Below are 12,758 nucleotides of genomic sequence, written 5' to 3' on the forward strand. Positions count from 1 at the left end.
CCAAAAATCATTGGTAGAAACAGAGGGGCAAGACAGTGAAGAAAAGGAATTGAATGGGGAGAATCATTTAAATCTCATTAGCACATTATGCTTTAGACCAGTGATAAGTCAAGAAGCCATGAGCATCACATGAAAGATGATTAACCTTGTGTATTTTAGGGGTCACTGAAATATGAGCTCATTTATTAGACTTTCTTGATGGGGGAGGGTTGTTGCCATAATAAATGGAGTTTTCTTCCTGGGACTGCTAAATGTAACCTATGCAAAGAGGGGTTAATGTCTGAACTTGGTGCTCAATGCTGAGCAAACAGTTCTCTTTTAAGGAAGAAGTGGAGGGATTGTCCACAAGCTGGCAGAAGAGAATGGCCAGCACTTGCAGAGGGAAAATACAAGCTCCTCCTGGAGGCCGGATTTCTCTCCTGACAACTGGTCTCTGGCTGCAGATACTTCTAGGAAGAGGCCATGATTTGGAGCCTATAGTTTCTTTGTGTTTAGATATAGATTTTGAGGAGCTCAAAATGTGACTATAACAGCACATGAAACATTCAGGCAAAAACAAAAGCAAATTTATACCGTGGGAAACTTGATTGATTAGACTCCTTGGGGATGGGAGTTCTGGTTCAGCAAGGGTTAAGAAGAAAACTCTATTTTTGGTTTCAGCTTCCTTTTTTTGAAATCTTTCAAAAATGTTTTACTCTGAACTGCAGCCCAAGTAAGTTACAGTGCAGTAAAGATAATTGCATCTTTTTTAGTGATTGAGGATCTTGTCTTGCCTTCAAGGTCATTGCTCTGGACAGTTTGCAGTGTTTTGTCCTATAAATATATGCACCCATAATACGGTGTGTGTGTGTGTGTGTGTGTGTGTGTGTGTGTGTGTGTGTGAAGAGAAGGGGAGAGAGAGAATATTAGGCTGGATCTACAAATCCATAATTGATTCCAGCATGTACTCAAGGAATTGCCTAAGACAATTGAACAAACAAACAACAAATCTATGGGATTGCTTTATTTTGTTGACACATTGACTTTATTCTTTAGCAATTCCAAAGATCCAGCTTTTCTCACACTTGAGAAGCAGTATGCCAGAGTGGAAGGGACACAAATGAACACTGGGGTCAGATAGAACTAGGTCCAAATTCTGATTCTGCCATTTTCCACCTCTGTGACCTTAAACAAGTTACTACTAATCTTTCCGAGTCTAAGTCTGTTCACTTATAAAATAAGGGGAAAAAAGTCTAATTGTGAGATTGAAGATAATTTATGTAGATTGTCCTGCACATGGAATTGCTTAATTCCCAATAGCTGTTATTATTATTTTTAGCTTTACTTATGAGAAAAGAAATCCAACTTGGACAAGGCAGCTCTCTTCTTTCCAAATCTCCTACGAAAGTGTAAACATCAGGTGGTCCAATCTGGCACAGCGATGGTTATCTAGACACCAGGGCCAGACAAGATGTGGATGTGCCAGGTTTGGGGATTCTGGAACAAAGCCTGCTCAGGTTTCATTTGGTGACGTCTTTGTCAAACATCACGCTTGATGGGGCATTCTGAAAAGAAAGCAGGTGGTTGAGAAGATGGGGAGTCCTGGCTAGTGACTGAGGTAGCTAGCTGGTACCAGGGTTGAAACCACGTGAGGTGGGAATAACAGGAGCACTGGCTTTGTCTCTACTTTGATGGCTCTTCTCAAGCTTTATAGAAGGAAAAAAGAACTCATGGCAACCAGTGCAGCCCATTTAATTCCAATCAAACTTCTGTGTTTCAATACCCACCATGTCCATGCCTGGGCAGCTTCACAGTGGTGAAGCCAGCTCCCTTCTGGTCGCACATCTGGCCTAACAGCTGGGTGGCCAAGAAAGTGGGTGCGTGGAGGGGGCTAAAGAAATGTGGGGTGCAATCCTCAGCTGCCTCATTTGCTCATTTACCATCATCTGAAACATCTGGGTGTGTACAGCATGAGGCAGCCCTTGGAAACATCCTTAAATGCTGTCACCTTCCAGCACTCCAGCTGGCTTCCTGGGGAGAAAGGGGATGGACCAGGCTGGGAGCCTGGCAGGCTCATGAGGGGGCCATTTGTTTGGGAAATTGCAGAATTAGTGTCAGCAAACAGTGCCCATCCTGCTGTGATCTTCAGTTGGGAAGCATGGAGAGAGGGGAGGTGGGTTTTCAGAGGCACACCTGTGACAGCTCCAGGCTACTAGGCCAAGGTGCTTGGCAACCAGGAGCAAGAGCCAGCCAGGCAGCAGGGCAGGAGAGGAGGTGTTTAACACGGTTCTACCGAGTTTTAAAAGGCTTTTTTTTTGTTGTTTGGTTTTAGTTTTGGAGGAGTGTTTTAGCTAGCTGACAGTAGGTGTATAGCAGTCACTAAAATCAGGTCAGATCTAGACAGACCCCCAGCTGTGCCCCATATAAGCTGCTGGACCCTGGGCAAGTTATCTTTCCCCTTCCAGCCTGCTGGAAAGAATCTGCAGGAATGTAAACGTAGAGTATCTTTTGCATAGACAGAAGAAGCAAGATGGCAAAAAATATTCACTGGCTTTTAGATGGAATCCAGTGCAGTAAGAAGTTCGTGCGTTAATTGGCAATGTTAATAGTTTCCAGGTCTATTAAATGAGGAGAATACAGGGTGCTGTGAGATGAAATACCTAAAGCACATAGCATAGCGCCCGGCTACTAGTTAAGTGTTCAGTCAACAGTGACTGTTGTGGGAGAGCCTGATTGTGCTGTGAGCTGGTGATGGTGCGGCCAAGTCACGGACTCCATAGGCAGCCTGCCAAGGTTTCAGGTGTGGTCCTGCCATGATCAGCCATGTGACGTTAGGGAGGTTAAACTTTCTGTGCCCCAGTTTCTTCACGTGTAAAATGAGGATGATCATCCCGCTTACCTTACGGGATGCTGTGAGGGTTACGTGAGTAAGATGCAGGCATATTAGACACTGCCTGGCCCCTCGTGGATCCCTTGTGACGGTTCCTACTGCTCACCAAGCCTTTTCATCTTGCCTGGGACCTGCCTGATTATTTCTTCCTGCATTATCTCCTCTGCTGTCATTCTTGGGTAGTTTATTGAGGACGTGGTGGTACAGAAAAGCTAAATGTTTTACACTGAGTGTCCAGGGAACTGGGATAAAGCCCAAACCCAAGTATGGCACCTGTGGGTGCTCATGTAGCAGGTACCCTTGTCTGTGCATCTTCCTCAGGGCATCCTTGAGGTGGGAAGGTCATGAGTACCGCCACTCTCACTAGGAGAGAGTGGCTCCGGCCAAGGTCACAGAGAAAGTCCACTTCCTGCTTCCGGCCGGCAGCCCTGGCTCAGTCCGCTTTCTCCAACACTGCCATCCGGTACCAATGTTGACAAAGTGCTTTGGATGTCAAAAATAAAGTCCTATTAATCCTAAGTCCAAACAGCAGCACTCCTTTCCCCTAGCCCAAAGGAGTCTCTTCTAATGCATTTTAATTCAGGCCCATCACTTCCACTCTCCTGCCCGCCTGAGGCCCAACTGGGAGGCCAGCACACCTCGGCCCTGTCTTGCTGCAATGCTCCCTTCCAGCCTGCTTGGAGGAATCAGCTTTAATGCAGATGTGTGTGATCTGTGCCCAGAGAGAAGAAGCGAGATGTCAAAAAAGGTCACTGGCTTTTACAGGGAGTCCAGCATAGTGGGAAACTCGTGCATTACTTACCAATGTTGATGTTTTCAAGGCTGAATGCTAAAAATAGGCGTCAGTGGTTACACTCTGGTTCCCAGAGAACCCAGGTCCCGGGTTCACCCACCTGTGTGGATGCTTTCTGATTGTGCCAGTGCCCATCCGGACTCAGCCCCATGAAGGACAGCTCTGGTTGCTATGACCGCCACATCGGGGTGGACTGCTCGGATGGCTTCAACGGTGGCTGTGAGCAGCTGTGTCTGCAGCAGATGGCGCCCTTCCCGGACGACCCCGCTGCGTACAACATCCTCATGTTCTGCGGGTGAGTTGAGCTGCCCATGAGGCCAACCGGCTTACTGGGATGAGGGACTTTCAGGAAAGTAAATCCAAGTGAACTGGTCACTCTAGGCCAGCCCTTAGGCTCTGAGGAAAGAGCCTTCAGGACTGGAGGAGGAGCATTTTTTTTTTTTAATTTTTATTTATTATTTATTTATTATGTTTATTTTTGGCTGTGTTGGGTCTTCGTTTCTGTGTGAGGGCTTTCTCCAGTTGCGGCGAGTGGGGGCCACTCTTCATCGCAGTGCGCGGGCCTCTCACTATCGCGGCCTCTCTTGTTGCGGAGCACAGGCTCCAGACGCTCAGGCTCAGTAGTTGTGGCTCACGGGCCCAGTTGCTCCGCGGCATGTGGGATCTTCCCAGACCAGGGCTCGAACCCGTGTCCCCTGCATTGGCAGGCAGATTCTCAACCACTGCGCCACCAGGGAAGCCCAGGAGGAGCATTTTTAAAGTCAGAGTTGGAAGGACCCTTAGGGAAAATCTAGTGTCACCACTGAAAATGAGGAAACTGACCTAGGGGTTTACCTAAATCATTGCCTGCTTACACCAGAATTTCCAAACTGTGTTTGTGGTGCTATGTTAATTGTTTTGTGACAAAAGGATTCCACAGTCCAAAAGCTTGGGAAAGATTGTGTGAAACCAATCAATTATCAAAGAAGGGACATGCTGGATTGTTGCTGAAAGCCAGTGCCTGCTGAATAATCATGAGAAGATTATTCAGTGGACGAGTAATGTTATTTTATTGTATTTCATTTTATTTTCTTTCTTTGCAAGTGGCAATTTTCCTGTTTAGTTTCTTGTAAAATCCCATTCCATAAACGGAAGCTTGATCTCAATTTTAAAGTCTCTATAATGTTATCATTATGGTTGACCCACTTCGATTAATGAGGTAAATTTAGCCAAAGTAGCATAGAATTTATTTATTTGATAAACATATATTTGAGCACCCACTTTGTGCAGACAACCTAGTTAGGTGTCAGATATAGGAGACACAGTAGTATGTGAGATCTGGTCTCCTCTCTCTCAAAGGAGTTTATGATGGGTTGTGCGGCCATGAGCACGAAGGAGAATGGGAGAGATGGGGCAGTGTGAAAGGGCAAGTTGTCAAGATGCTCAGCATGGACTAAGAAGGAACCAGCCAAATTTAAAATTCTTTCCAGAAACACTGTGTTATGGCTCAAGGAAGGAACCACTTTATCTTGTCCCAGACCTAAGCTGGTGCCATAAAGTCCTTTGTGGGTCTCAAATCAGGTCTGTTGCCTGGACTAATACAGTAGGTCCCTTACTGAACTTTCTTTCCTATTTCATCAGAATTTGGTACACATGTACATTTAGCACTCTCCAAGCCACTATATATAGCCTGCCAAAAGAAGTCCTTGATTTGAGGTTCTTTAGAAAGACCAAATCACATGCACTTATAATTAAAGAGCTCTGCTCACACCTGTTCACACGATATGTAAATGGTGAATGGGGAAAACAAAGTTGCATTAACATAGGCTTCATTTGTACCTCTGCTAATGACGATAGCAGCATTTAATGAGCACCTACTATAGGCTAGGCACAGCATAAGTTCTTTGAGTTCAGTATCTCACTTAATCTTCTCAGTAACCCAACAAAGCAGCTACTGTTTTTCTCACTTTTACAGATGTGGAGTTCAATCAACTAATTCAAGGTAACCCAGTAAAGGGCGGTGTTATTGCCATGATAATATTGCTTCTCACCACTTAAAACTATGATAATTTGTTCCTCTATATAGAACAGAGGTCTTTATCTTATTGCAACAATTACTATAGATAGCAATAAATGATGTGTTTTAATGTCATGAACATCTATAAATTCCAAATTTGGTATGTTTCTAAGGAGAGACCCAAATTACATCAATATGCTTTTAAAATGACAGCTTTATCAAAGCCGTTCTTACTTGAACGAACAAGTTATGTTCTTCTCACTATAACTACAAATAAAGTCCAATTAATGACTTACGGGTTATTGACCCGTATCTACCAACATCAGTATTGCTCTTCCATTAGAGTAACTGCACCTGCTTAATGGGGAGGATATCAAGGGGGTGTCCACACAACATGCCCTAACATCTCTTTAGTTCAGGAATGCTACTCTGAATTAAGGGGGAGTTAATATGGGTTGATCTTGTGTTTGGATATATTCAAACAGAGCACAGCTGCAAGATGATCAATCTTTTTAATTTCTTAGCTGACTTGTCACAGGACCAGGTTAGAAGGTTATTAATTTCTTAAGCACAGTGTCATTCTTTTTGCTGCCTAATTACCCTCCAAACAAGTGCAGGGTCTGGCCATATAGATTGTTCTGGAGAAAGACTCTAGAATATTTTGGATTTAAATGTGTTAACTCATTTATAAGCTTATATCCAGTGATTCTTACTCAGACCTATCTGGGAAATCCTACACTTGTTAGAGGAGAAAGAACGGCAAAGCTCTGGAAGCACTTATCTGAGAAGGAAAGGTGAGAGGTTCTGTATGATCACATAATGCAAGAATACTCGGTTTATAGACCTAAGAAACTGAGTTATATAGGGGACAAAATCAAATCAGGATACTCATAATCTTTGGCTATCCAACATTCTCCCAAGGCATTTTTTTCCAGTCTATTGGGTTGTGTCAGCTGCATGGCTCATTGATGGAATAACTTCTTATCTTGAGCTTTCCACCATGCTAGGTGCATCGAGGATTACAAGCTTGGTGTGGATGGACGCTCTTGCCAACTCATCACAGAGACCTGTCCAGAGGGAGGTGACTGTGGGGAAAGCAGAGAGCTCCCCATGAACCAGACCCTCTTTGGGGAGATGTTCTTTGGTTACAACAACCATTCCAAGGAAGTGGCTGCTGGACAGGTGCTGAAAGGAACATTCAGGTGAACCCCACATCCATAGCACTGGTTATTCAGGGCTGTTGATGGATCTCTTCTCTGATGGGTCTTAAAGTCATCATAAAGTCTTGTATCTTGGATCCAGGTAAATGTGACCCTAAAAGGATAGGTTATTTTCTCTCCCCTGGTCTTTACTAGGTTAACATTCCTCCTTCCAGAACCCAAGAACCCTGAACAGTAAAATGTTAAATAAATTTTTACCTTGCCCAGGCAGAGACTACAAGATTTTCCATGGAAGGCACCACAAAATGCTCAGGTTCTATCATCCCTCTGAGTCTTGGTGAATTAGTCAATCTAGCAAAGGTCCTCAATATGGTCCAAGAATCCCTGAGGGTCCCTGAGATCCTCTCAGGGGATATTCAAAGTCCTGCCTTTTCCAACTACAGAGAGGATGGGTTTCCTTCATATACTTCAATCCAAACAATATATTGCAATAAGTTGAATGCAGAGGTGAGAATTCAGCTGTCTTCTATGAAATCAGACATTTAAAAAACTTGCAAAAAATGTAAAGTAATGCCACTCATCTCATCATTTTTCAAGACATGTTAATATTTAATGGATTTATTATTGTCATCTAAAAATATATCAATAAATATTTTTTAATTTTTTCTTTCAATTTCTAATATGGTAAATATGGTAAATGTAGATATAATCTACATAAACAAAAGCTACTTGGGGCCTTCAATTATTTTTAAGAGTGTAAAGGGGGTCTTGAGAACAAAATGTTTCAAACCACTGACTTAGAATATTTCTAGGAAATTCTCCATTTGACCCCTGTCCCTAATCTATCTTAGGTTATTTGAGTACATTGTCCTCAGAATCCATGCATTTCAGGAGATGATGGTGATGATGATAATGATGTTGAAAGTGTTATAATATGGACCAGCAGTCGATAGCAAGCTAGGTCTGGACTCTTACAAGCAAACTGATAGTAAACTTTCGAGCTATTTTTTGGAGTCAGTTTTGTTTTCTGTTACAGACAGTAGACTTTACTAAAATTTCCCCTTTTAGCCTGGGACCTCATTTGCCAATGGCAAGCAGTGAGGTGTCATAATGAATATTGTGGTGGCTGCATTTGCCCAGATCTTGTGGAGAGGGGATCAGGGAGTAGGGACTAGGGTGGGATGGGGGGAAGAATATTCTCGATCTTGTAAGTAGACCTTTTCAGCTGGTTTATTTCTCATTTCCCTCAGCCCTTGCCCTGCTTCTCACACTTGTGTCTTGCTTCAGACATGTACATAGAGTGGGGTTCAGGGCGAGGGGAAGTTTTTGGTCCATTGTGGGTTGAGACATAGATCACTCACCAAAGAGTGGGGTTCACTTGAACACTCAGAGATGAAAGTCGGCCTCTGTTTCCAGGCAAAACAACTTTGCTCGAGGTTTAGACCAGCAACTGCCAGATGGTCTTGTGGTGGCCACTGTCCCCCTGGAGAACCAGTGCCTGGAGGAAATCTCAGAACCAACCCCGGACCCAGACTTCTTGACTGGTGAGTGTGCCACACACCTTACTTAACTGGCAGAAACAAACAAGCAGCTCCCTATGATTCTGTGAGCTCAAGACTCTTGACCTTGCTTATTTTGGTTTCAAAGCCAGTGATTTTCTTGATATGTAATAAAAGCTCAGTCCTAAAACTGAACACTAGTAGGATTATTTGTCAGTAAAACGGCCAATATTATTACATCATTATCTGCAAAATGGCCATAATAATACCTTTCCCTGCTAGTCTTATTGGGATGCTTTGAAAACAAATGAAATAATAGATATGTAAGAGTTCAGAGTTCTCAGTGGATTAGAGGAAGTGACTAGGTCACAGAAGAGGTAGAAAGAAGGTGGATCGCTTAGAGCCTAAATATCTGTCATTGGTTCCCCGGCAAGTGCTTCTAGAGCAGTGTGAGAGAATAGAGAATGATAGAGCTTTGTTGTCAAATGACCCTGGGTTTGACTCCTGGCTCTGTTACTTTCTAGCTGTGTGACATTAGACAATACAGTCTCTTGGGGTCTCATGGCCCCCATCATAAGATGGGGATCATAACACCTGTCACTCAATGTTGCTTTGAGCCCAATGGCACTCTTCTCCTCGGCTCACTGTGGAACGAAGGTATGGGCTGATTGGGAGAGGCAGGAATACTAGGGGTCGCTTCTCCTTTCTGTGCCACTAAAGACCCCCAGTTAGCACCTCCTGGACCAAAGAAGGCATTTCAAAGTGTTCCAGGGACCCTTAAGAGGCAGCCAACCGGGAAATCAGCTTCACTTACTAGGAGTCTCGACATGAGCTCTTCCATTGTCAGCTTTGTTCATTTCTCCATTACTCCTCTCCCTTCCTCATTCTATGTCTTCCTTATTCTAGACCCTTCTCCCCTTTATTTTCCCCTTTTCTGAAGAATGGCTTGAACTGAGTGTAAGCCTTTTTCAGATATCAAGTTATGTCCAAAAATTTCGTTTCGACCGGAATGGGATTAGAAGTAGGTCTGTCTGAGTTAGTATAGCATAGTGATCACTAGCTTAGGCTCTGGATCCTGACAGCTAAGCTCAACTGGCTGTGTGATCTTGGACAAGTTACTTACCTTCTCCATGGCTCAGGTTTTTACCTGTAAAAATGGATATTATAGTATTATCTTTCTTATAGGATTAGTATGAGGAATAAATATTCATAAAGTTTTAAAAACAGTCCCTGATACATACTGAGATGTATGTTTATTAAATAAATAAATATACCAAGGAAGAAAGAAAATATGAACATTCAAACTACCAAACTGTGTTTTCCTTGTAGAAGAAGGAAAGGGAGCAGGAGAGAAAACAATTAGATATATTCTGGACCAGAAATAAATCTCATCGAAATAAGCTGCCTTCTAAAAGATCACACACACACACACACACACACAAACCTGAAAAAAATTAAAGTGCACCTCTGGGTGTGTCCTGAAAGCCTACGTCTCTAGTGTTTGGCAATCTAGTTTTCTTGTTTCCCTGTCATTGTCTGAGAAACACTTGGCGGGTGTGTGTAAAATGCCTTGTAAAGGAGGTGTGAGATGGCGCACAGAAGTAGGGCAGGCTCCACACTGCCAATAAACTACCTGGCTTCTGTTTAAAGAGTCACCAGGACAACTCTCTCACGCATTAGAACTTACATGGAGGTGAGGAGCTATACTTTCAGTTGTCAGGCTGGGAAGACACAGAGTAGTGCTGGATGCTACCTGAGCTTTTTGGGGAGGATAGATCTGAGAAACATCAGGAAAAAACGTGTCTGAATCTCCATCTTTGGAAATAAGAAAAAGATCCAAACTTTGTTCAGATCCACAAGAGAAACTTCTTTCTTCCCTGTGCCCTTGGACCTCTCCTGATTTGGTATATCAGAGGCAAAAGGAGTGGAAGGATGTCCTGGTGGGACCTTTCCTTTTTCATGGTCTTGAGACAGTGACATTCCTAAAAGTACAGAGAGAACTTTTCTTGACCTGCTAGTTTTCTACCCAGCCTTTCTTTTTAATGTATTTTGATTAAGAAGTGATACCAGTTAGTCCAAGAGCAGGTATTTCCTTTGATGTAAGAAGGAATCAGTCTTGTTTTTTCAAAGCCCAGAATAACTAGAAGAATCAGTTAAAGAGATGGTTGACCACTTTTCTTCCATATTTATTTCCTAGTTCTGGTAACATTTTAATTATATCTTTCTTGAGAGTCATACATGGAATGTCATATCATGCCACACTATGTGCTATCATAGGTCGCAATCCCCATAAACCTACAAGCTTAAAAGATTTTAGAGCGAAAGTGATCTTCAGATTCTTCTATATCAGCATTTTCAAGCATGTTTTTTTTCATGAAAAACCAGCCCTCCACTCATAAATAGGTTCTATCTTCAAATAATTTGGAAAGACAGTAACATCTACCTCTCAGCAATTTGCAGCACCTGAGCATGGAACAGAGTCCAAGAAGTCCTGCACTAAAGAAATACCTTTTACTTTACTTAGCCCAGCAATTCCCAAATCTATTTAACTAGAGAATCCTTTTACACATAACAGCTATTTCGATCTTTCAGAATTATTGGCTTAAAGAATGTACTGGAAAATTTCTGATGTACGTGTTTTATCTTGCTGATTACCTCCTTCCTTACCAAAACAGTTAAGAGCTCTTATGCTTTACCAGCCTTTTTGGTGTTATAAGTTGTGTGGAAATAAATGAAGAACAACAAAATGAAAACAGGTGAAGGTTATTTACACACAGCAAGGGAGTCAGCCCCCATCACTTGCATTTTGGCAGAGACTGAGAGGCAGGCAGAGAAGTAGGAAAGCTTCAGAGTGGAAAAAAGGGAGGGTTTCAGATATGCCCTGATAGGCATGTAAGCTGTTGGCAGGTGATCCAACTAACCAGGAGTGAGGTATTCTTAGGGAAATGTTTAGGAGACCTATTTGACTTTCTCTGGTGGAACCTAACTTGGAAGCAAGAACAAAAATGAGGGAAGCTGTCAGTTATTAATCAAGTCCTGGTGAGTTTGGCCTGATTGTTACAGGGGTTATTATTTGGCTTCCTGAACTAGAAGAGATAGTGGCCTGACTTCCTACAAGTCTGACTTAGAGACGGTAGATTAGCTTCTTGGGCTGGTTGCTGTAGATAATAGGGTGGTTTGCTGGGCTGGTTGCTGCAGATTGTGGGTCAGAGTTCTGTTTTTACATGTGGTCTGGCCATCATCCATTTGTATTTTCAGTCTCTCAGCTGAGAAAAAAAAAGAGTCCAGAGGCAGATCAAGGAGGAAGAGGAGGCTGCTGGTCACATTCATGGGTCTGATGGGTGCCATAATCACGAAATCTTAAACATCCCCTTGACATTTCAATAAAATAACAGGAGAAAACTAACTTTCTTTCTTTCTTTCTTCCTCCCTCCTTCCTTCCCTCCCTTCCTCCCTCCCTTTCTTGTTTCCTCCTTCCCTCTTTCCTTCCTCTTTCCTTCTTCTTTCTGTTTTCTTTCTTTCTTTCCTACCTTGCCTGCCTGCTTGCTTTCCTTCTTTCCTCCCTTCTTTCTTTTTCTTTTTTCCTTCCTTTCTCTTTCTTTCTTTCTTTCTTTCTTTCTTTCTTTCTTTCTTTCTTTCTTTCTTTTTCTTTCACATAGGTCTATTCAGTCATTCTTTTTTCAAGCATATGTAGGGAAAAATTATGTTCTTTCTTGAGAAAACAGAGATATTTTGTTTGGAAAAAAAGTCATTCACAAATGTATCACAAATAATAATAAAATGAAATAAAAAACTGGAACTAACCGCATTGCAAGGGCACACTTGCAATGTAAGAGAAAGAATCCTATGAATCAGCAAGAAAATATATATTTTAAAATATCCCTTTCCTTTTAACTAATGGAAATATTATCTGTAAGTGGGCACAGAACAACATTTCCTGAGCATTAACGGTTATATAACTGTTTCCCTGACTATGGTGTAGCATAAATGTGCTCAGTAGAATTGTTGTTTAGCAGTGAAGTAATGGAGTTCGGTTGTTTGGCTCATCCTGGGCGAATGTGGGACACTGTCATTCCTGCCCACCGCCAATACCCGTGCTTCTTTTATTTTCCCTTCCCTCTACTGACCTGAACTAAGGCCTGGGAATTTATAACAAAAACGTCAATTAACAAATGTCAAGTTCACACAATTAGAAGTGATGAGAGAGAGGTAGGGAGAAGGGTGACAACATTATGGAAACCATGTATGGATATGATGTTTTATCTTTTCTCAATGTGCTTTTATACCCGTAACTTTATTTTGTCCTGACAACCTACCTGTATAGTAGGCAGGATGAATACTATCATCCCTACTTTTCAGATGCGAAAACTGAAGGAAGTGAGTTGCCTAGCCCCAAGTCACACAGCTGGTTGGAATCACAGAATTGAAAAGGAAACAAGGG

General features: G+C 42.5%; 1 protein-coding gene across 1 annotated transcript in view; it reads left to right on the plus strand.

Annotated features, from left to right (window-relative positions):
- ASTN1 (astrotactin 1) overlaps positions 1-12,758 on the plus strand; it is a 328,474-nt gene that overhangs the window by 233,061 nt on the left and 82,655 nt on the right. The window contains exons 12-14 of the mRNA XM_082462335.1: positions 3,791-3,957; positions 6,666-6,860; positions 8,235-8,362. Coding sequence (XP_082318461.1) covers positions 3,791-3,957; positions 6,666-6,860; positions 8,235-8,362 — 490 coding nt within the window. The remainder of the gene's footprint in view (positions 1-3,790; positions 3,958-6,665; positions 6,861-8,234; positions 8,363-12,758) is intronic.

Source organism: Balaenoptera physalus (genome assembly GCF_965194825.1).
Source record: "Balaenoptera physalus genome assembly, chromosome: 1".
In the NCBI taxonomy this organism is placed as follows: Eukaryota; Metazoa; Chordata; class Mammalia; order Artiodactyla; family Balaenopteridae; genus Balaenoptera; species Balaenoptera physalus.